Source organism: Tachyglossus aculeatus, chromosome X4, assembly GCF_015852505.1.
Source record: "Tachyglossus aculeatus isolate mTacAcu1 chromosome X4, mTacAcu1.pri, whole genome shotgun sequence".
In the NCBI taxonomy this organism is placed as follows: Eukaryota; Metazoa; Chordata; class Mammalia; order Monotremata; family Tachyglossidae; genus Tachyglossus; species Tachyglossus aculeatus.
In genome coordinates this window covers 13,575,676-13,600,563 of record NC_052098.1, presented here as the reverse complement: position 1 = coordinate 13,600,563, position 24,888 = coordinate 13,575,676, and the positions used below count along the sequence as shown (strand labels likewise).

Here is a 24,888-nt window from a genome sequence, read left to right as displayed (position 1 = left end):
AGGGATTTTTACTGGCAAAACAGAACTTAATGCTGCTGCTAAATTTTGCTTCATAGGCAGTGCGCTATGCAACAATGGATAAACAAAGAGGTAGAAAACAGAATGAAAATGACCAGCCCAGCTTTCAACAGATTACAACAGAATTTCAACAGATTCAACAGATTACAAGACAGAGTATGGAGACAACAGGAGACCAAGCTCCATATCAGACTGAACCACAAATAATAATTTTTGTTATATGGTACTTGTTAATGTGCCAGACACTGTACTAAGCGCTGGGGATAAGTAGAAGATAATCATGTTTGACAAGGTCTCCATCCCACATGGGGCTCACAGTCTTTATAGGAGGGAGAACAGGTATTGAATCCCCATTTTACAAATGAGGAAACTCAGGCACAGAGAAGTCTAGTGACTTGCCCAGGGTCATACCACAAGCAAGGGGCAAAGCCAGAATTAGAACCCAGGTCCTCCGATACCCAGGTCTGTGTCCTTTCCATTAGCCACACTCCTTCCAGTCTAAAAGACGGGTGTAGGCTCCAATCTTTTATATGATTGGGAGGCCTGAACCTTGTGTCATCTCCAGGCAATACTCAACATCAAATGACAGGCCAGGAGTACCAAGAATGAGGTCCATAGCGCCAGCACTGAAGCAATGCTCACAGCAACACAGCTCTGCTGGACAGGGTATTTAAGGAGGGTGGCTGACAACCGAATGCCGAAGCAGCTGGCAAATGATGAACTGCAAGTGAGCACATGCAGGGCTGCGAGAGCGGAATAAATGGTTCAAGTACATACGTAAGGCAGTCTCAAATAATGCACTCTAACAGTGCACTAATGTAATAATAATAATGATGGTATTTGTTAAGTGTTTACTATGTGCAAAGCACTGTTCTAAGCGCTGGGGAGGTTACAAGGTAATCAGGTTGTCCCATGGGGACAGTTTTAATCCCCATTTTACAGATGAGGTAACTGAGGCACAGAGAAGTTAAGTGACTTGCCCAAAGTCACACAGCTGACAGTTGGTGGAGCCGGGATTTGAACCCATGACCTCATACTACAAAGCCTGTGTTCTTTCCACTGAGCCACGCTGCTTCTCCATTGTAAGAACGTGGCAACAGACAGACCAGCATGGAGGTAGCAAATGAGATAATGGTTGATGTCTTAGAGCAAAGGCTTTAGAAAGATAGAGATACCAAGAGGCATGCTTGAAAACAGAGACAAATCCTGTAGGAGACCAACCCATTAGTGTAGCAAGGATTTAGTTTTATGTGCAAACAGTGTGGAAGGGAGCGTCAGCCTCATAGGTGTTTTCTGATACATGCATGGTTGGACCTTACCTTCACTATTATCTCTGAAAACTAAGCATGACTGTATCTCTATAAATACATGTATAAATAAATTAACATGGCTTTCGGACATGTGTCAATAAATTCATATCTGTTACTTGAGGACAAAATTTTACTCTCCTGAAGCCACTTTTCTTACCCCCCTTTCCCTTTGCAGATCTCGTACCACTACCCAGAGCTCTGGATCTCCTCCACAGTATACTTCCTTTGCTCCTGTGCTTGAGCTGCAGAGCACTGCTGGCGGAAATCCAGATTTCAGGCCAACCATGTCTATCTCAAATTCATCTATGCTTGCTTTCACTCTGCCCTCTCCTCCACCTGGCAAGGTTATTTCTCTCTCCTTATTGACGCCCATGCCCATTGCCCTCACCAGTTGTTTCAGTCATTTAACTCCCTCCTCAAACCCCCTGCCTCCCAATGCCCCTATCCCTTGCCATTAAGGACCTGGCTGTGTTTTTATTTTTTTGAGAAAATTGAAACCATCAGGCGTGATCTCCCTAAATATCTCTCTGCTCCTCTCCAGTCCCTCCTGCCCCTTAGTTGATTCTCCCATCTTTCTCCTGGCTCTTCTCAAAATCCATCCCCTCCACTTGTGCCTCTGACTCCATCTCTTGACGCCTGACCAAGACACTTCCTCCCTTCTTCTCTCCCTGGCTGCCATCATCAACTGTTCACCCTCCCATGGCTCTTCCCTATTGCTTTCAAACATGCTCATGTCTCCCCTGTCCTAAAAAAAACCCTCCCTTGAGCCCTCCCTCCAGTTATTGCCCCATTTCCCTCCTACCATTCCTTTCCAAACTCTGTGAGTTGTCTACACCCACTGCCTCCATTTCCTCTCCTCCAATTCTCTCCTTAACTCCCTCCAGTCTGGCTTCAGTCCCCTTCACTCCACTGAAACTGCCTTCTCAACAGTCAATACTTATCTCCTTCTTGCCAAATCCAGTGGCCTCTACTCCATCCTACCCCTCCTTGACCCCTCAGCTGCTGCCCTCAACACTGTCGCCCACCACCCTCTCCTGGAAGCATCCAACCTTGGTTTCACTGACACTGTCTTCTCTGGGTTCTCCTCCTATCTTTCTGGCCGTACATTCTCAGTCTTCTTTTACGGGCTCCTCCTCTACCTCCCACTCCTCCTTAATGCAGGGTTCTGTAGGAATGCAGGTACCGTGCTATAGAACCGTGTGTATCCGAATAGAGTTTGGCACATTGAAGTAGTGATTCACTGAGTAGAACAATAATAACCTGAAAGAATTGATATAACTTCTAGAGGTCCTTTTTTTGTGATCAGCAAGTAGTTAGGAAGTGAGAGAACACTAACATCCATTTTTCAATAAATGTAAATTCATTGGAGGGAGGAGGGGGACACTGGTTTCTAAGGTGTTCCAATCTAAAAGTAGCTTATATGGTTTTAAGATGGTCCATTCTCTGGGGGTGGGAACCACTAGACTGTTAAAATGACTCAGTACGTGGAGAAAAAATATTTTTAAAGCATTCCTATGTCATTGATGTGTGTCCATTTTACCACAAGCTATCTGTCAGGAATCCAGCTGGAATGAGTTTATGTACCCAATTCTCTACTAAGTACTAAGTTTCCCTTTCTTGTAGGCAGGAATAGAAAATTTTATGTTAGCATCTTTGAGTTTCCGTCCCATTTTTAAATGATTCATTCATTCATTCAATCGTATTTATTGAGCGCTTACTGTGTGCGGAGCACTGTACTAAGTGCTGGGGAAGAACAAGTTGGCAACATATAGAGATGGTCCCTACCCAACAGCGGGCTCACAGTCTAGAAGGGGGAGACAGACAACAAAACAAAACATGTGGACAGGTGTCAAGTCATCAGAATAAATAGAAATAAAGCTAGATGCACATTAACAAAATAAATAGAATAGTAAATATGTACAAGTAGAGTAATAAATCTGTACAAACATATATGCACTTGCTGTGGAGAGGGGAAGGAGATAGGGTGGGGGGGATGGGGAGGAGGAGAGGAAAAAGGGGGCTCAGTCTGGGAAGGCCTCCTGGAGGAGGTGAGCTCTCAGTAGGGCTTTGAAGGGAGGAAGAGAGCTAGCTTGGCGGATGTGCAGAGGGAGGGCATTCCAGGCCAGGGGGAGGATGTGGGCCAGGGGTCGACGGCGGGACAGGCGAGAACGAGGTACAGTGAGGAGGTTAGTGGCAGAGGAGCGGAGGGTGTGGGCTGGGCTGTAGAAGGAGAGAAGGGAGGTGAGGTAGGAGGGGGTGAGGTGATGGGGAGCCTTGAAGCCGAGAGTGAGGAGTTTTTGCTTGATGCGTAGGTTGACTGGCAGCCACTGGAGATTTGGACCAGTGGTCCAGTGACTACTCCTGGTGTGGAATATTAGGATGAAGCAGTTACAGCCCCTTCCCCCTTCCAAAATGGCTGTAAGATGTCAGCTCTCACATTCACCAGTTTCGCCCGACTTTTCATTTTTCTTCTCTAGCTCTGGGGAGACGAGGGAAGCAGGCAATCAATAGAGTGTCTTGCCTGAAGTTGCCTGCAGCGGGTCCTCTCTCAGGCTGGACACTGATTATAACTATCAATAGCAATAAGGGGTCATCGCAGACAGAATTAAGGCTCTTTCTTCTGGGTGGCTGTCTGGCCATTACTGATAAACATCTTGGCTACAGGGATGGTGGCAAATAAACCATTTGGAGTCTGAAAGTTTTCCCCAGTCATGGTTCCTATTGATATTTCCTTCTCCCGTTCAGGATATGTAATATGGCAAATGATATTTATTAAGTGTTTACTCTGTGCTAGGCTGGGGTAGATACAAGATAATTAGGTTGGGCAAAGACCTGTCCCTCTTGGGGCTCACAATCGAAGTAGGATTTAATCCCTACTTTTTACAGATGAGGAAACTGAGGCACAGAGAATTTAAGTGACTTATCCAAGGTCTCACAGCAGGTAAGTGGCAGAGCCGGATTAGAACCCAGGTCCTCCCGGAGTAGGGTTCTTTTCACCTGGCCACGCTGCTTCCCATTTCTTGTTTAGGTCTTGTCAGTGAAATATTTGTAAAAAATTTCAGTAAAGTGCTTTCTCAGCATAAAAATTCAGTAGGAATAATCATTGGTTTTAAGGCTCTCTGTTAGCTCTCACCCTCTATCTACTCCCTTCTCCCACTACACCCCAGCTCACATTCTTTGTTGTTCTCATCTTGCCTTGTTCTTGTCACTTCTGCCTCGAGCCTTTTGCTCGTGCCCCTTCTTCTGCCCGGAACTCCCTCCCCATCAGCGGTCTGGGTCAGATCTTCCAGACCACAGAACATCTTCAAAGTCCTTTTGAAACCCCATCTCCTCCAGGAGGCCTTTCCTGGTGAACGTTTCCTCTTCCCAGGGGAAGAGCATGGCATAGTGAAGAGTGGATAGAGCATGGGTCTGGGTGTTAGAAGGTCACAGGTTCTAATCCTGGCTCTGCCACTTGTCTGCTGTGTGACTTTGGGCGAGTCACTTTACTTCTCTGGGCCTCAGTTACCTCATCTGTAAAATGGGGATTGAGACTGTGAGCCCCACGTGGGACGGGGTCTGTGTCTAACCGAATTTGCTTGTATCCACCCCAGCGCTTAGTAGTGTCTGGCACACAGTAAGCGCCTAACAAATACCACAATTATTATTATAATTATTATCCTTCCAATTCCCATTTTAGCACTTTTGGGCCACCCCCATATTTATATACTCATCCCTACCCGTGATAGATACACTTCCGTATCTGTTGACTCACTTTACTATTCAAGCACTTTCTCATCCACTTATCAATCTTTCTAACCCCTTTTTCCTCCTATCTGTAATTTATTTTGTATCTGCCATCCCCTCAAAGGCAGAGAGCATGCCTTCTAACTCTGTGGTATCTTTCAAGCACTTAGAAAGTGCTTTGCACACAGTAGGCACTCAATAAATACTATTGCTTGATTAATAGTAGCAGGAGAAATTAACTTGATTATCAGTATTAGATGTTTGGGATTTTTAACAACAGGAAATAATTATCATTCATCAAGATAGGAAAGTGAAGAAAATATCATAATATCATTATTCATATGAGATGGAAAATGCTGGTGACCTTCAAGGAAAACCTACTAATGGGGTTAAGGTCATTTCACTTCCACCAAGAAATGAGAATGTGGTATACTGAGTATTCAAAGTCTTATAATTAATTTCTAATTTCCTTAGGGTAGCGGGAGGGAGGCCAAAGCACTTCCATTTTCTTTAATTGTAATAAAACTGATGCTTCATCTAAAAATCATTCCCATACTTAACATATGCTTAGATTCCTTTATAAATAACAGTACCATGTCAGAAATTTGAGGAGTTACTCTAATTTCATAGTGTGCATTCTGAAGAGGTGCCAAGGTTTGTTTTGCAAAATTATCTGAAGTTGAGAGTACCCTTAGAAAAGGCATTAAGATGGTATACAACAGTTTTGCTAATATTTTTATGACACAAATGAATCTGGCTTCAGAAGGGCTGTCATTAAAATGCTTCCTGATGCAAGAAAGCAATGACATTTGTGGCTTTACTCTGAGATTCTTTTAGGTAATCGTTAATCATTTTTAATGAATTAGAATGATTCTTCTGAGCCTGAAAAGTAAGCATTTTTGTGCTGTTTGTTCCTTTAGCTTTCCAAATAGCAAAGAGAGGGCAAATATTTTTTTTCCCCAGGTAAGGATTACTAGCCCATGCCTTTTAAGATTTGATATTTGATCACTTGGGCACTGCTAACCTTTGATTAACTGTCATCATTTGTTGGCAGTGTTGGGGGTATCATTAAAAAAGTGATGCCATATTGTTGAGAACAATAAAACCTGCTTTCTGTTGAGATAAAATAGCTCTGATGATCCAAGTTGGAGGAAACACTTGGATCAGTAAATGACTTGTCATCTTTTAGTTCCATACAGATGCTATGCTACAGATAAAAACATGCATGTATTGCAGCAAAATGAGACGATTACCTGAATCTGTTTGGGTTTACCATCTTATGTCTTTGAATAATGTGCTTCTGCTGCACAAATTGCAAGGTAAAAAGAACAGACAAATTAAGGGGACTATTCATTGTCTGTAAATAATGCCAATAAAATTGACTTTAAAGATAACAAGTGAATGCACTAATGAAGGTTTGCAATAATGGAGATGTGCTGAAGGGCACTTTCCAAGAATTTATGGTGATCCATTCAGATCAGATTTCTTGTAAAGGGATATTTGTAGAGTAACCTCTAGTGCTAGGAGGAAGTTTATTAAAGGACTATCTGAATAATGATAATAGTAATTGTAGTATTTAAGTGCTTACTGTGTGCCAAGCATTGTACTAAGCACTGGTGTAGATATAAGATCATCAGGTTCCACGTAGGGCTCATAGTCTAAGTAGGAGGGAGAACAGGTATTGGATCCCCATTTTGCAGATGAGGGAACTGAGGCCCAGAGAAGTTAAGTGACCTGCCCAAGGTCACACAGCAAGTATGTGATTAGAACCCATGTCCTCTGACTCCAAGGCCCATGATCTTTCCACTAGGCCACGCTACTTCATGTTGTACTAAGCACTTGGGAAAGTACAGTACAACACGGTTGAGGCATTTGCTGCCCACAAGGAACTTACAGTCTACAGGGGGCTACAAACAGTGCTCTGCACACAGGAAGCGCTCAGTAAATATGATTGAATGAATGAATGAACAAACATTAAAGTAGACTTGGGGTCAGGGAAATAGTAATGTTCACATGTCCATTTGTTAGTACGTGAAGAAATGCAAGCTCAGAAAAATTGTCTCGTTCTATGAATCACATTGGGTACAAGGAGCAGAATATTACCATCAGCCCCCTCTTCTAGTCACCGGGCATGTTCCCTGGTGACTATATTAGTCAATATAATGTCCAAATCATGACTCAAGCACTGTTTCTCACATATGATGATTTATGGGTGTCCTGAAAGGGAAAATGAGGCACAAAAGAGACTAAAATCTCTTTGTTTTGTACTGTAGTCTCCCAAACAGTACAGTGCTCTGCACACAGTAAGCACAGCATAACCTGGGCCTGGGTGTCAGAAAGACCTGGGTTCTAATCCCGGCTCCACTACTGACTGCTTTGTGACCTTAGGCAACTCACTCCTCTGTGCCTCAGTTACCACATCTGTAAGAGGGGGATTAAGACTGTAAACCCCATGTGGACCGTGAACTGTCCAATCTGATTATCTCGTATACCCCAGCACTTAATACACTGCCTGGCACATATTAAGTGCTTAACAGATACAATAAAAACTTAGCACTCAATAAATACCACTGATTGACTGATCACCAAGCACTCTACTAAACGTAGAGGTAGATACAAGGTTATCAGGTCCCACATGGGGCTCACGGTCTCCAATAGGAGGAAGAATAGGTATGGAATTTTGCAGATGAGGGAACTTCACAGAGAGGTGAAGTGACTTGCCCACGGTCACACAGCAGGCAAGTGGCAGAGTTGGGATTGCATCCCAGATAATCTGACGCCCAGGCTGGTGGTTTTTACATTAGGCCACGCTGCTTCTCAGTAAAAAATAATAACATTGCACATGTTCTAGTGAGTAGTAGTTAGAGTGGCAGTCAATCATAAACAAGTGTAGCAAGAATTTACTATTTGGGGTACTTCCTGCTTGGTTTCATAAGAAAATCTCTTATATCCTTACCAATCATTTTGCCTTAGTTGCTATTTAGGTCATTTGGCATCAATTGAGAGAATGACTTCCCGTGGTGTTTGTTCTTTGCCCAAGTTCCTTTTCCAACACTTGCTTCTGTTCTCCAGAACTGTTCTCTGTATTCAGTTCTTCCTTAATTCACAGTTGTCAGGACATTCGTTTTTTTGAAGGACCTTTTTCAGTGTTTCTTTTTCATGAAAGCAGTTTCCATTTTGCAATCCTCCTCCAAGCACTACTTTATAGAATTATACTCTACTGCAAAACACTTGTATTTGTTCTCCCTCCTCAGAAATCGGTTTAATCCCATACTTTGTATGAATAAAGGAGGAGCAGTTTGACCTAGTTCCTTTTAACTCACGATTGGAAGATTGAATGTGAAACGGACAGTAAGTTTGTCCTTATGTGCGAGTTTACAGGGAAATATCCCGCTTGTGTTAAACTTTTTTTTTAAATCCATATATATTTGGCTCCAGAATTGGTTCTTGTTGTGTGTGTGAGTGTGTGCTTTTCGGATCTGTAATTTAAGTGAGATTCGGAAAACTAAAAGAGGATTCAGGGGAGAGAAGGAAGGGGGGTCCATTGGAAAGAGCATTGGCCTGGGAGTTAGAGGACCTGAGTTCTCATCCTGGCTCTGTCATTTGACTGCTGGGTGATTTTGGGCAAGTCACATAATTTCTCCGGGCTTCAGTTTCTTCATCTTTAAAATAGGGATTCAGTACCTGTTCTCCCTCCTACTTAGATTGTGACTAAATGATTAATAAAGAAACTATTAGGCAAGACCAAAGGTAAGAGGACCTAATGCTAAATTAATCAGATTTAAAATCACTGCCCAGTATGCCCTCTTTGGAAATTGGTCAAGATACTCATTACAGGCTTGGGAGTCAGAGGATGTGAGTTCTAATCCCTTCTCTGCTACTCGTCTGCTTTGTGACCTTGGACAAGCTACTTAACTTCTCTGTGCCTGTTAACCTCATCTGTAAAATGGGGATTGATTGTGAGCCCCATGTGGGACAACCTGATTACTTGTATCTACCCCAGCGCTTAGAACAGTGCTTAGCACATAGTAAGTGCTTAATAAATACCATAATTATTATTTTGTTTTATGAAAAGTTTCTGCATACTAGCTGTCTGGAGTTGACATGGAGCACAGATTCGTTTTTCAACATTCAGATGTGAAATACAGGATTGAATAAAAAAAAATTAAAGCCATTCTTCCTCATCTACTCTTTTAATAAAAAGCCAGGGAAAATAGCCAAGTTTCTTGTTTCTAGTTGAGACAATTGTTCAGGAAGCAGTATGGCAGGTAAGACAGGTTTTGTGCAAAAATTAGGTGAGAAAATATTTTGAGATGATTGTTTTATCTTTCCATGAAGCATATTCTAACATTTAGAAGGGACTGCTAAAATTGAACCTCTATCAAATGCATATCAAGGTAGCTGAGTGCTCGTAGGTCAGTGGAAAGAGCACGGGCTTGGGAGTCAGAGGTCATGGGTTCAAATCCCTGCTCTGCCGTTTGTCAGCTGTGTGACTTTGGGCAAGTCACTTAACTTCTCTGTGCCTCAGTTACCTCATCTGTAAAATGGGGATTAAGATTGTGAGCCTGACATGGGACAACCTGATCACCTTGTATCCTCCCCAGTGCTTAGAACAGTGCTTTGCACTTAGTAGGTGCTTAACAAACACCAAAATTATTATTATTATTATTATCTAAGGTCACTGAATTGGCCATACTGAGTTTTTCAAATCCAATTTCAGCATTGAAGATGTAGGAGCTCATTTTGGAAGATTGCCCTAAAAATGTTTTATAAATCAGTACAGATCTTTTCTCTGGCCTTGGGTGATTGGGGGAGAAATAACAAACAGAAACTCCTGATCATTGGCTTTAATGCATTCCATAAGTACACTCCCTCTTCTACTCTTTTCCTCTCTTACGGCCGAGTTCACACTCACCCTTCCCCCGAGTTCACCACTTCCTTATGCCTCATCCTCAACTGGTCCCACTGTGAACTCTGGCTTTCACTTTTCCTCCCGCCTGGGATTCCCTCCCCCTCAAATCCGTCAAACTACAGTCCCGTTCCCCACCCTCCCTCACCTCATCTTCAAAACCCTTCTGAAATCCCTCCTCTTCTAGGAAGCTTTCCCCAAGTAATTTTTCTTCTGCCTAGGTCGTGCCCTCCCAATTATCCTCTCAGCACTTTGGCACCAACAACCTCTCATTGTACTTTAGTATGTAGCAATGTACAGACTCTACTATTTGAGCACTCCTTCCTTCTATTTGTAAATTATTTTATGCCTTTGTGGGCAGGGATCATGTCTCCTACCTCTACTGTACTCTCATGAACACTTAGGGCTCTGCACGCATTAGGCACTCAAATACAATTAATTGATTGGACTATTTTCTTTGTAACTAGCCTTATTGAAAACTTTTTTGTAATTCTTTTCAAGTGTTCTCAAAAAAAAGGCAATAACAAGCCTTGGACCATTTTTTTGGAAGAGTGACTGATCCAGTCAGCTCAAAAATCTTTATTCCCTAAGGGCGAAGAACCTATATAAACTACATGGAAATTTCTTTGGGATTACATTTTTATGTAAAGACCACTTAACCCAGCTTCAGTCCCGTGACTAAAGAATATTAGGGCAGAACACCATTTGGGAACTTTCCATAGTAATGCGGAACTTAAATTTTAGTTCTCATTTCTTCTCAGTTTGATGTGTGGTTTCTATAGAAGACCTCCCAACTTTAGGAATTGTGCACTTAATTGCCGAGTACAGTATATTTTGTGCAGATGAAAAATACATTTTGAATAAAGTAAATTTTGAGCAGTTTGAGTACCCTTCTTGTCATCTCGATATTTCTGAGGACTCTGTTCAAAAAAAAATCTCTCTCCTGATTATTGCACATCAGGCGGGTCTGTCTGCCTTCACCATGCTTTTGAAACATTTGTCGTAAACTCCCTGTTTGTGTGTGCCTTATTTTCGTTCACCAAACTGTAGTTGTTTGGGCATTCTGCTATTATCCATTCTTCTTACGTGTCCTGCCCAGCAAAGCCATGTTGTGATGAGGATTGCCTCAGTGTTAGTGAACTGATGGCATTCCTCAATCTTGTTGTTGGTAATCTCGTCCTGCCATTTGATGCTAAATATGACTCCAAGGTGGCTCTGATGAAACTGTTCAAGAAACTGGATTGATATTTTCTGGGGTAGGTCCAGGTCTAACACAAGAAGGGGCCAGAGTCACCCACGCCAGCCACACAGCTGCCCTGATCACAAGACAAGAAGACACCCATAGAGATCTAGCAGCTCACAGTTTATGGCAGCCATCCAGCTCTTATACCAATGCACCAGTTGGTGGTCTCTGGCCAGCAAAGCAGAGATCATTATGTGTCAAGCCCTTATTCCCCTGTCCAATATTCGTTGCAGAATGGGGGGGTTCCCTGCCCTGGGTGGGCTTCCTCACTTCTGAGGTGTTGTCTTGGGGTGTCCCTGGCTATTGGTCATGTGCAGAGGACTTGGGTACCATGGCATTTCTCCCCCACCCTTTTCCTCGTGGTTTCTGCGCAGTCTTTTCAATGGTTCCCTTTTGGTCATCAGGTAAGGTCAAAGGCCTGATAAAAACAAAGGTCATCATGGTCCAAAGTCGTCTTTATGGTCTTCCTGAATGGGTGTGGGAGGTCCCCTATTATCTAATAATAATAATAATGATGGCATTTGTTAAGCACTTACTATGTGCAAAGCACTGTTCTAAGCTCTGGGGAGGTTACAAGGTGATCAGGTTGTCCCACGGGGGGCTCACAGTCTTCATCCCCATTTGACAGATGAGGGAACTGAGCCACAGAGAAGTGAAGTGACTTGTCCAAAGTCACACAGCTGACAATTGGCGGAGCCGGGATTAAAACCCATGACCTCTGATTCCCAAGCCCGTGCTCCTTCCATTGAGCCACGCTGCTTCTCTGATTCTCTCTGATTCTTTCTCTGTGTTTGCTGTCCTCTGAGGATAATTTCCAGCTATTCTTATACTTCTTCCTACTGTAGTTGTTCTCGGAGACCATCTCGACCTATTCTAACGTAGTTCTCTTTCAACCTGTCCCTTTTACTCACTTTATTAGCCCTCCCGGGCCTCAAGCCGTTATGTGACAATTATCGCCACAACCACCTCAAAGGCTTTGTAGACTTTCAGTTTGGTATGAACACCTGTCACCAAACCCCATCAATCTCCCTCAAACTGCACTAGTTTTCTTGATTTTGTTTTCTTGCATTTTATTTGTAATAATAATGATAATATTTGTTAGGTGCTTACTCTTTGCCAAGCACTGTATTAAGCACTGGGGTGGATACAAGACAATCAGATCAGATACAATCCCTGTTCCGCAAGGGGCTCATAGGTACAGACTTTGGTGCAACAATCACACTCTATGTTGATAATGGAGACACTTTGTGTGGAGGGTTTTCCAGGTGCAAGCTGGTACATACCCTCAGTTTCTTTGGGCTTGCTTGTCAGTCTACAGAAGGGTACTGACTCTCCAAAGCAAATCAAAGTTATCAACGTGTCTTTTTTGGTATCGTCCTCAAGAATAGAGTCATGAGATCCTGGAAGATGGTGTCAAAGACATTTGGTTTTACTCATTACCTGTTGACTTACAAGACTTTCCTGGTGAGATGGAAGTATATTCTGACATCAGTTTTGAAGTGTCTCATCACATTTTCAAGCTTGGTGGCACAGAACGGTAGAATGGTACTGGACTTACCACACTGCCTTGCTTTACTCTAATGAAGAAGGGAAGGGGTAAGACAGGGCTCCCTCAACTATGACTCAACCAGCCAAACTCTCGTGGAGTAGGTGAACCTCGCTTAGTGGTTCCCAGAACTTTGGTCCGTTGGTTGGAGACAGTTAAGTAAGGTCTAGAAGTACCATTCAGTACTCATTCCTTATACTCTGCCATTTCCCCATCTGTAATTTATTTTAATATCCGTCTCCCACTCTAGCTTGTGAGCTCCTTGTGGGCAGAGATTGAGTCTGCCAACATTATTGTATTATACTGTCCCAAGTGCTTAATATAGTGCTCTGCACATAGTAGGTGCTCAATAAATACCATTGACTGATTGACGCTCTCCAAAGTGCTTAGTACAATGCTCTGCACACAAGGAAGAGTTCAAATACCAATGGTTGATTGATTGAAGTTCTGGTGTTGTTTCCTACACCTCTCTTGTTTCTTTCTGCTGTGCTGCATTTGTTCTGAAGCCACGCTGAGACTCATGTAGTGCATGGTTAACTATGATCTTCGGTGTTTTTCATTAAAATAGTTTAGTCTTAACTGAGCTAACTCGAGAATGAAGTACAAAAGTGCTGCTGTTTGCTTAGGTGATTCACAAAAGTGTTTAAATACTCACCTTATCTCTCGGGTCAGGTAGTAGTTTTTTGGTACTGAATTTTATTGGATTGAATTTGGCCTGGGCTTTGGTATGATGAGTTCCGTTATCTCGATTGGAGCACAAAACCAGCTATAGCCCGTTGTTGGGTAGGGATTGTCTCTATCCGTTGCCAAATTGTACTCTCCAAGCACTTAGTACAGTGCTCTGCACACAGTAAGCGCTCAATAAATATGATTGAATGAATGAATATAGATTCAGCTCAGTTTTTGGCAATGATTTATCTGCAAAGGGTTTTTGCATTGTTCGTTATGCAAAAAAAATTTTACAACTGTTTTCTTTGGCTTGTTTGAGAGGGAAGAACAAGAACACTGCCTTGGTAAATAAATGAAGGAATGCATGGCTTATAGTGCAGCCAGGTGCATATCTGAAAAGGTGCAGGTCATAACAATTGCTGGACTGCTTCTGCTCAAATGATACCTCTGAGTATCCTCGCCTGTATTCTTGAAGTCTTTGAGGGCTAGACTTGGGCTGGAAGCGACAGGGAGGGTTGGTGTTTCATCTGTTAGGTGCTTTCCCAAGCCACCTTCCAACTTTTCCCCAATAGAGTGACTCAGAACTCTCAGGGTGGGGAGGCAGCATGGCCTAATGGCTAGAGCACAGGCATGGGAGTCAGAAGCGGCTGGGTTTTAATCCTGACTCTGCTATGTGACCTTGGGCAAGTCACTTCACTTCTCTGGGCCTCTGGTACCTCAACTGCAAAATGGGATTGAGACTGTGAGCCCCATGTGTATCCACCCCAGCACTTACTACAGTGCCTGGCACATAGTAAGCGCTTAACAGATACCACAAATATTCTTATTATTAAGAATAAGAAGAACCCATTCCCTCAATGAGCCTTTGGAGCGGCAGGACCAGCCCAGACCTCGTGTGTGACTCTGGGGAAGATAAGGGGCTGCTCTAATGCAGACTGGCTACTTAGGGGCAAGTCACAAACCTATTAGAGCCCTGGAGGTACAAGCCAGCATGTGCTGAGGAGACAAGGCTTAAGTGTTGCTCTCCCAACCCAAGATGGGTGTGTGCTGAGCTGTTTTGGCACCTCCTGAGGCCATACTGAAAGGTTATCTGACTCTGTTTCCAGTCATAGACCATTTATTTACAATTCAAAAATCATCATTTATGGTGAACATTCTCAGTATGCCGGAACCTCTTGTCAGGAATAGTGGACGGGCCTCAATCCTGAGACTTGAGGACTGAGAACCTGCTTGAACAAGATGTTTCTTCTGTGCTTCTAGATTTCAGTTGGTAGGACACCAGGGTCAGGTAGTTTGTATTTTCCAAGGTGCTGACCGCTGCAGTGACTTCCTCAGTAGGTGGGATTGGTGCTATGTCTTTGAATGTTAGAAGGTTTTCTTGATTTGAAGAGCCTCATCTTCAAAAGTAAAAAGTGTGTTGAGGAGAATGTTGAAATGCAGTTGCCATCTCTCCAGGTTTCCCTCCTTGTCTGTGATGAGACTGGAGCCATCTTCACAGATTGAGGATTATTGTGTGTGGAATGATGATGAAGTCTTCTGTAGAGAACAATGGACAGACCTCTTGGTTTCAGGACCAAGAACCTGAATGGAGGAATTGATTAGAGCACTAGCGTTTTGCACAGTGCTACTCACGTTCTCTCAGCCCTGCCATTTCCTGCTGGAACATGGCGTGCAGTGAAGAAGAAGTTGGTCATTGTTAGGTAGTTGAAGACCACCCCACCCAAGGATATATTACTGTCCCTCTTACTTGAAGAAGACACTAATGATGGTGAGATTCACTTCCATGTGTGTGTTTGTGTGTATGTGTGTGTGACTGAAAAGGCCAGTGTGAGACTCACAATCCTGACCACACTGCACCCACAAAGGCTGCCCCTTGTAGTGTCATGTTTGATGTTTGCTGCACCTGGGACCTTTGCCTCCTTGTCTCTTGAGACTTACAAAGCTTTTGCTTAAAATTACCTATTGGTGTCTTGATCCAAGTTGTGTTTAACCTACATATTTTAGCATATTTGACATACATGTGGCTATTTTACTACTGCTATTCTGGGCTATCAAATTTCAACTTTTTTGTTGTTGATTGAATTTTAGTCCTATTATTCTGTGTGTCTGTCTTCCTGCACTTAGTTTGTAAGCCTCTTGTGGAGCAGGGAACGTGTCTATGAAGTGTCTGTAAAGTAAAGTTTAAGTGTGTAGTAATTATTCATAATAAAAGTCAGTATTATTAATCATTATCATGATGATAGTAGGCATTTCTGGGATTTTTAATCCTAGTAAAGCTGCCCCAACCTCCTCCTTAACCCTCCCATAATTCAGGCAGTTCTAATGTCAGAGTTGGAAGCAAGATATATTTAGCTTGCTTCTTCTGATATCAGTAAGTGGGAAGAGAAGAAGGGGAAGCAGGATACTCTGATTGGGACAGGGGGCTGGGGGAGGAAAGGAGAGGAAAAGATCAGTTTCAGGGGTTGAAAACCATGTTGGCTATATGACCATTTTGATTTTTGCAGTTAGAACTCCTGGTCAGTCAGCACTGTGGTGTTGGGAATTTGTCACTCTGCTTTCTGAGTTTTTCCTATTATCTCCCTACTAAAACCTAGAAAAGAGGGGTGGAAAGAGGTGAGCAGGGGAGAGAAAATTGTTTTGAATATTACTGGAAATAGGCCACAGTTGCTGATGGATGGTTCTTTTCTGAATAATTCGTTTGCCATTCAAGATGATTCATACAGTAGATGGATCAAAAAAAGCTTCTGCCTACTCCTTGAAGCTATATTTTTTTTTGAGAGCCAGCATCTACTTTGGTTGATATCATACTTGGAGCAATTTGGCATAGACAGAAGCAACTTCGACCTAGCCAAAAGCCACATATTTGGTTTGCAGGCAAAGTGTACTTTTTCAAGGATGAGACTGTATCTACCAAACCTGTGGTTAACAGTTCTACCCAAATTACAGCAGGAAACACACATTATGAGAGAAGAGATTTTATTTAGCAACACAAAATAGCCATAGAAAACATATCACATCTCAGAACTTCGAGTATATTATATTCACACCTATGATTTGACTACATTCCTATTGCGATTCTGGAACTTTGGAATTCTTGAAATTTTTTCTACCTTTAACTTTTTTCAATTTCATTAAATTGTATATTTCTGGTTACATTTCTTTGATCAATTAATCACACCTGAAAATCAAAGACAAAATGGTTCAACCAGAGACTTTAAAAGCATTTTGGGGAATTTAAAAGAGGGTATGGGGCAAGGGGGCGATAATGATCTTCAGGAAGAGTACTCGACTTTATTCAATTAAGGTTTCTCCCTCAGCCAAAGGGTTCTAATAAACTCCCCGGCATCAGGAAAATATACGGGAAGTCCTCGACTTACAACTGTCTGAATTACAACGAACGGCACGTCCGACGTCTCTGAGTTTACACCCTCTTTCAGGTTTGACTTTGGATCTGACTTTACATCGCCAGGCTAGTAAGGTGAGTATCTTGTAACCCTGCCCTCTCTCTCCTTATGGCTTTTCTGTTCTCCCCCTCCACGATCGCGCTCTCCCCCCTCCGTTGACCCCCACTTCCTGCACAGTGATGCTGATTTTCACCCCATCTAGTACCCCACCTTTGGAGTTACTACATCAGGGGGACCACACCTGGGCAGGAGAGAAGAGGGGGACAGTGGCCAGAGCATTGGCAGAGCAGCTGCGTAGACCACTGCGCCCCTCCCTTCTTCCCCTTTTGATCCCTTCTCCCGCCACTGCTGGCGGTGGTAGGATCGGTGGGGGAGGAGGGGGCAGCAACAGCTGCTCTAACCACCACATTGCCCCCTCCTTCCCTGTCACCACTCCCGCCCCCTCCCCTGCCCCATCATGGCCCTCCCTGGCCCATCCTCCGAGGGAGGTGACAAAGGCAGCAGAACAGCCCTCGCCTCTCCCTCCCACCACCCCCAACCTCCTCTTTCTTCCCCACTGTTGGCTGTGGACGGGGCTAGTGACAGTGGCAAGAGCTGCCAGATGCAGATGACACTCTGAGAAGACTCCAACAAGACTCCTTCCATTACCTCAGCTCTCACCCAGTCCTAATCAGACCCACTCATGAGCACATTCTTGTAAATACAATTAAAGAAAATAAAGGGCTTATTTATCTATGCGTTTTAGATCACTTGTAGAGTGCAGCATTGTCCTATCTTCTCTCTGTGTTCACTTTCTACATGATTTCACGTCACTAGTCACAGTATAAAATACATTCATGTAGCTATAATATTCGTTATAATTGATCGAGTACACAACTACGGATGATTTGGGTAAAAACAGGGTGTCCAGCGTTGGTTTGGGAACCAATCCCCCATTTTTCATATGATGCAATTGGTTCTGACTTACATTTCAACTTAAGATGCAGTCTTGCGCTTAGTACAGTGTTCTGCATACAGGTACTCAATAAATACTATTGATGGATTGACTGATTTTTCAGGAATCAATTGTATCATAAGTCTAATGACTGCATGATTTGGTGATTGTGTATGTTTTCTAGTCTGCTCTAGGCTGCTCTTTTGGTTGGTTCTGAATCAGTGAGAATATTTATGCAAAGATTCATGATTATAAATGTCCAGAGGGCAGGATCCATGTCTGTTGAACTAGTTTCATACTGTGTTTCCCATGGTGCCAAGGACAGATGGGTGCTTAATAAATGACTTGATTTGACAGCATTCAAAGTGTTACTAGATAGGTGCACCGCAGCCAAAATGAAATGAGCCCTTAAATGGATAATTTTATAAAAGATCATAATCACAATTGTGGTATTTGTTAAGCTCTTACTATATGCCAAGCACTGTTCTAAATGCTGGGGTTGGTACAAGACAATCAGGTCAGAAACAGTCCCTGGAGCTCACAATCTAAGTTGGAGAGAGAAAAGAGTCCAAAATATTCCCTTCAGCAAGTATATATCTATTCTTTAAAGTTTCCATTGTTTTTGAAAATTATTAACTGGTTATTTCCAACACCGGTTGAAATTTCTTCTCTAAGTAAATATTTCTGGCTGTCATGATTTTCATCCTGAACAGCACTTACTGAGCACGTACTGTGTGCAGAGTGCTGTACTCGCTGTGTGGGAATATACAACAGAAGTCTTAGACTATGAGCCTCATGCAGGACAGGGACTATGTCCAACCCAATTCACTCGTACTCACCCCAGTACTTAGATGTGTTTGACACATAATAAGTGCTTAACAAATACCACACAAACACACAAAAAAAACCCCACAAGAAAGTAAAAAAAAAAAAAGACCAGGCTGTCAAGGACTTTACAATTTACTAACCAACTACTAGCTAGCTATTGTTTAGCACTTAGATACTCACTCCATCTCCCAGCCCCAGGGCACTTGTGTACATATCTTTTGCTTCCTCTATTGGCAGTTGATTTTAATGACTGCCTCCCCCACTAGACTGTAAGCTCCTTGAGGGAAGCTATTGTGTCTTCCAACTCTCTTGTATTATACTTTCCCAAGGGCTTAGTACAGGGCTCTGCCCACAGTAAGTGCTCAATAGATTATGATTGATTGACTGGGGACAAGAAGCATGAAAACCAACAGGACACTTTTCAAAATTGAATGTTTTTTTCACTCTTTCAATTGCAAAATTATTTAATTGTTTTTAGAGGAAACACTGACAACTGCAAAGAGATTCCTTTCAAGCTCTAGGGTCAATAATTAGAGAGAAGGTGAAGGAAGGCTTGTGATAGTAGTCCACCTAAACGATAGGTAGACGAACCTTGAAATAAAATGACTTTCTGGGGAATTTCTATAGAATTATTTCCATGGGGGAATTCATCATAGACCTGTAGTTTTCCCAAGTACTGATTTTTGTCAGTGTTCTTCTTCAGAATGAATATAACTGAAAATGTATCTGATCTCATTTCATTCATTCAATTGTATTTATTGAGCGCTTACTGTGTGCAGAGCACTGTACTAAGCGCTTGGGAAGTACAAGTTGGCAACGTATAAAGACCCAACAGTGGGCTCACAGTCTAGAAGTGGGTTCACAGTCTAGATTTAAAGTAAAGATAACTAGTTTGTATTTTTATGTGGTGTGTCTGCTTGGAGTTGAAGTCTGGGGTAGAGCTGTCAAACAAGTCAGTGGAGAAACAGCACAATCAGTGGTATGTACTGAGCATTTACTGTGTGCAGAGCACTGTACCAAGTGCTTGGGAAAGCACAGTACAATAAAGTTGGTAGACACAAACTCATGGTCAATCAATCGATCATATTTATTGAGCACTTGCTGTGTACAGAGCACTGTACTAAGCACTTGGAAGAGTACAGTATAATAATATAACAGACACATTCCCTGCCCACATTGAGCTTACAGTCTAGAGGGGGAGACGGACATTAATATAAATAAATAAATAAATTTTGGATATGTACGTTAAGTGCTGTGGGCCTAGGAGAGGGGATGAATTCAATTAGCAAGTCAGGTTGACACAGAACGGAGCGAAAGTAAAGGAAAAGAGGGCTTAGGGAAAGCCTCTTGGAGGAGATATGCTTTCAATAAGGCTTTGAAGGAGAAGGAGAATAATGGTCTGTAGGAAATGAAGAGGGAGGGCGCTGCCAGCCAGAGGCAGGATGTGGGCGAAAGGTTGGCAAGTAGGTTGGTATTAGGGGAGGGAAATGTGCAGGCTGGGTTGTAGTAGGAGAGTAGCGAGGTGAGGTAAGAGGGGGCAAGGTGATTGCTTCAAAGCCAATGGTGACGAGTTTCAGTTTGATGCGGAGGTGGATGGGCAACCACTAGAAGCTCTTATGGAGTGGGGAAACGTGTACTGAATGTTTCTGTAGAAAAAAGATCTGGGCAGCAAAGTTAAGTAAGGACTGGAGTGGGGAGAGACACAAGGCAGGGAGGGCAGCAAGAAGGCTGATGCAGTAATCAAGGCAGGATAAGATAAGTACTTGGATTAATGTGGTAGTGGTTTGGATGGTGAGGAAAGGATGGATTTTAGCAATGTTGTGGAGTTTGAACCTATTAGATTTAATGATCGATTGAATATGTGGGTTGAATGAGAGGAGACAACGATAATGCCAAGGTCATGGGCTTGTGAGACAGGAAGTATGGTGGTGCTGCCTACAGTGTTGTGAAAGTCAGGGGAAGGAGAGGGTTTGGGTGGAAGATAAGGAATTCTGTTTAGGATATGTTAAGTTTCAGATAACGGCAAGACATCCAAGTAGAGGTGTCTTGAAGGCAGGAGGAAATGCAAGACTACATAGAGAGAGAGAGAGAGAGAGATCAAGGCTGGAGATGTAGATTTGGGAATCATCCACATAGAGGTGGTAGTTGAAGCCATGTGAGTGAATGAGTTCTCCAAGGGAGAGTCTATAGATGGAGACTAGAAGGAGACCCAGAACTGAACCTTGAGGGACATCCACAGTTAGGGGGTGAGAGGCAGAGGAGGAGCCTGTGAAAGAGCCTGAGAATGAGCGGCCAGAGAAAGAGGAGTAGAACCAGGAGAGGATAGTGTCAGTGAACCCAAGGTTGGATAATGTTTCCAGAAGAAGGGGGTGGAGGCGGAGGTTAAGAAGGATTAGGATGGAGTAGAGGCCTTTGGATTTAGCAAGAAGGAGATCATTTGTGACCACTGAGATGGTGTTTCCCATGGAGTGAAGGGGACGGAAATCAGATTGGAGGGGTTCAAGGAGAGAATTGAAGGAGAGGAATGTGAGACAGTGGGTGTAGACAACTCTTTCAAGGAATTCAGAGAGGAATGATAGGAGGGGGGTGGGGGCAATAACTAGAGGGAGCTGTGGGGTCAAGGGAGGGGTTTTTTTTTAAGGATGGGGGAGACATGGGCATGTGCGAAAGCAGTAGGCGAGAAGCCATTGGAGAGCGAACAGCTGAAGATGGTAGTTCAAGAGGGAAGAAGGGATGGGGCGGTCATGTATGTGGCAAAGTTCTCATGCCCCAGCTGGGATAAAAGACCCCTGCAACACACAGGATGAACAGTGCCTGCTCTTGGAATCGCCCTCCCTGATTCCCTCAAATCCCCTGCCATTCCAGAGTTCAGTTCAGACCCAGCTTGGATCAACCATATGGAAAATGAGCATCATGTAAAAACATGAAAAGCAGTCAAAGCTTGCTAATTTTGACCATCAGGTCTCAACAAGTATATTGGCTTACTCATCAGTGACCAGTGAAAAATTGAGGTTGAGGAGTGAGTTAATCATATGTTGTAATTAGCAAGCATAGCACCAGGAGGCGGAGATGTATTGAGATTAAAATGTCAAACTAAAGACAAACAAACCAGAAGCCGCATTCCAGGCAGAGGCAGAGAGAGCAGCTGAAGAATTTCTTTTTTTTTAATTTAGTGAACTAAGCTTTGTTTGTTACTCTCATTACTATCCAGATTTATTGAGCATTTAGTGTGTGCGAGACACTGTCCCAGATGTTGGGAGAGACCAAGGAGTGACGACAGGACAAACAAGCATATTCATAGATGTGTGTGTGTGTGTGTGTGTGTGTGTGTGTACATACATTCCCAGAATAGGCAGACACTATAACACTCATATAAAACTGTTCTTAAAGCTTGAAAATGGCGGGGAGACTTTCTGCATGTACGTGGATCATTCTTTCCATGCCATGCACATGTAAGAATAGTCCTGGACTTTGCTGATGTGTTTGCTATTCACATTGCCAGGCTCCGTTTTCAAGTCTACCTCCCAGTGCCCTGGTCTTCCTGAAGCCTCTGCCTTAGGCAAGTCACTTTGCCTGATGGCCACCACTCACGTAAGCAAGCAAATGGGCATGGACGTGTTAGGCGAGTGGCCCAACCCATCATGACAGGAAGAGAAGATAAGTCAGGGCAAATGCTGGTGGTAGTTTGGAGACACTGGATTAATCAGTCAGGGAGGCGTCATATTAATTTCTGTCTCCCCTCTAAACTGTAAGCTCGTTGTGGCCAGGGAACGTGTCTACCAACTCTCTTGTACTCTCCCAAACGCTTAGTACAGTGCTGTGCACACGGTAAGGGCTCAATAAATGCCATTGATGATTTTGATGATGATGGAAGCAGGTCTGATGCCAGGAAGAACTAGGTTGGGTGGAGGGCTGACCCATCACAAAATCTAAGTGTTGTGAAATAAGGAGCAAGTAAAATAATCAGGCATTCTTCTACCCAGAATATTCTTGTATTTTGCTGATTTTTTTCCACAAGTATAATTAGTTATATTTAAGTTACTATCATGGTATTTTTTAAGTGTTTCCAAGGTGCCTAAATACTGGGGTGGATACAGATGATCAGATCAGGCACCGTCCCTGTCCCGCAGTGTCTAAGAAGTACGGAAAGGATGAGTTATAAAAACCAGACAGGCAGGATCTGGGCTGAACCGAGAACTCCATGTTCATATCAGAGGCAGAAAGGATAATATTATGGAAAAAGTGAAGCCATATACTTGGAAAAAGCACTCAATGAAACTAGAAAGAAGAGTGTAGCACTGTAGCATATCCTTTATGAGAGTCAGCTATTAAATATTTAATGATGCTGGATGATTTGCTATGAGAGAAAGTGGAAGTGGAAGGAGGCAAGTGGACAGGAGGAATCGAACTGGGGATTCTGTTTCTGGAAATTCTACGAGCTCATTGTGCATCCTTCTACCAAGCTATTTAAAAGAGCTGTTTCATGCTGGAAGACTGAAGGTCAGAAGAAGAATGGAGCAAGTCAAGGTTGTTCCTGACATTTTTATTTGTAACAGTTAAAAAAATGTTTTCCTTTGGCTTCAGTCCTGGGCGTGCAAGTACAACAAAATCCTCACTGAAATAGTTAAACCAGCAGCAAAAGTAACAGCCAGCAGGGTAAAACAGCACATTTCAGATTACCACTCCCCACCAATAGTCCAATTTAATCAATCAATTAAAATATGAGTACCACTCCCCCTGGATAGTCTGATTTAATCAATCAATTTAAAAGATGAGTGTAGTATCTTGCCCTAAAATTTCAGCCTACCAGGGCTGGCCATGGCCAATCGGGAAGACCCACAGAGAAAGCCCTGCAGCTGCTAGTTCCCCAAAGAGCAAGTTGAAAAAACGGTAGCAGGGGTATGCACCATTTATGTAGAGCATCTGGGCTCGGTCCCAGTTATACCTTGAGAATAGGAATCTGGACTTCCTTGCAATAATAATAATGACTATGGTATTTGTTAAGCATGTACTATGTGCCAAGCACTGCTCTAAGCACTGGAGTAGATGCAAGGTAGTCATGTCAGACACAGTCCCTGTCCCACATGGGGCTCACAGTCTTAATCCTCATTTTGCAGATGAGGTAACTGAGGCCCAGGGAAGTGAAGTGACCTGCCCACGGTCACACAGCAGACAAGTGGCAGAGCCAGGATTAGAACCCAGGTCCTTCTGACTCCCAGGCCCTTCTTTTGGCCTTGGCGATCCTATCTATAAACTCATTTATTTCCTCAGAAGGCCTTTACCGCAACAGCTTTTATAGATGCTGCTTGGCTTTATTATGATGACTAAGTAATGATGTAATCACATGTGGGTTTAGCTCCTGAGGTGTTGCTGTTTGCTGTAAAGTTCCCAAGATACCTTTGTTGATGACATTATATAAAAGGAATTCATTTGATTATAATAACAGTAGGTATTTCTAAGTAAACAAGGCACGTTGGCTCCCTAATTAATTATGATGGTATTTATTAAGCGCTTACTACTTGCCAAACGCCATGCTAAGCCCTGGGGTAGAATCATATTGGATTCAGTCCCTGTCCCACATGGGGCTCCCATTCTAAGAGGGAGGAGAATGGGCATTGCATCCCCATTGTAAAGATGAAGAAACTGAGTCACAGAGAAGTGACTTGCTCAAAGTCACATGGCAGGCAAGTGGCAGAGGTGCAAGGTGCAGAGATGGAACTAGAACCCAGGTTTTCTGACTTCCAGTGCCACTGGACCATGCTACCTTCCTTTGGGGATTAACATTTGACTATAGGCTTATTTATAAATGTTCAAAGCTAAGGAAAATTTTATTGGAAGTTTTTTTTCCTCTCATCTCTTGGGTACCTTAACTCTTTTATCAAGGGAGGGTGATAAAGTGTTTTGCAGTTTTATCTTCATGTTAGTTAAATACTGTTGTTCCAGTATAGTAAATACTTAGGGGGTACTGTGGTACTGTTCTAGGAACACTTAGCTTACCTCTGAGTGTTGTGTTTCAAAACCTCAAAAATGTATGTTTTGTGAACAGAGATGTTTGGAAAGTAAAGCATTGGGGAAGTATAATCATTCAAAATCAAGGCCTTTGTGCCTCCAGTTAATGGATGATATGTTAGACATTTGTAATACTGGCATTGCAAAACAACCTCTCAGTTTGCTAACATTGTATACTTCTTCAAAATGGCTGCACTTTCCGCTAGGATATATTCTGAAATAATTTGTTGCTTAGCATTAGAAACTTTGGAAGTTCATTCGTGAATGTAGGAGCATCTTTCAAACCAGTTAA

General features: G+C 42.9%; 1 protein-coding gene across 2 annotated transcripts in view; it reads left to right on the top strand.

Annotated features, from left to right (window-relative positions):
* The window catches only part of FAM189A2 (family with sequence similarity 189 member A2), a 68,881-nt gene that overhangs the window by 16,163 nt on the left and 27,830 nt on the right, over positions 1 to 24,888 (top strand). The window contains exon 3 of one of the 2 annotated variants that reach the window (XM_038769957.1): positions 16,859 to 16,899. The exons of the other annotated variant lie outside the window; for it this stretch is intronic. Coding sequence (XP_038625885.1) covers positions 16,859 to 16,899 — 41 coding nt within the window. The remainder of the gene's footprint in view (positions 1 to 16,858; positions 16,900 to 24,888) is intronic. 2 annotated transcript variants of the gene reach the window in all.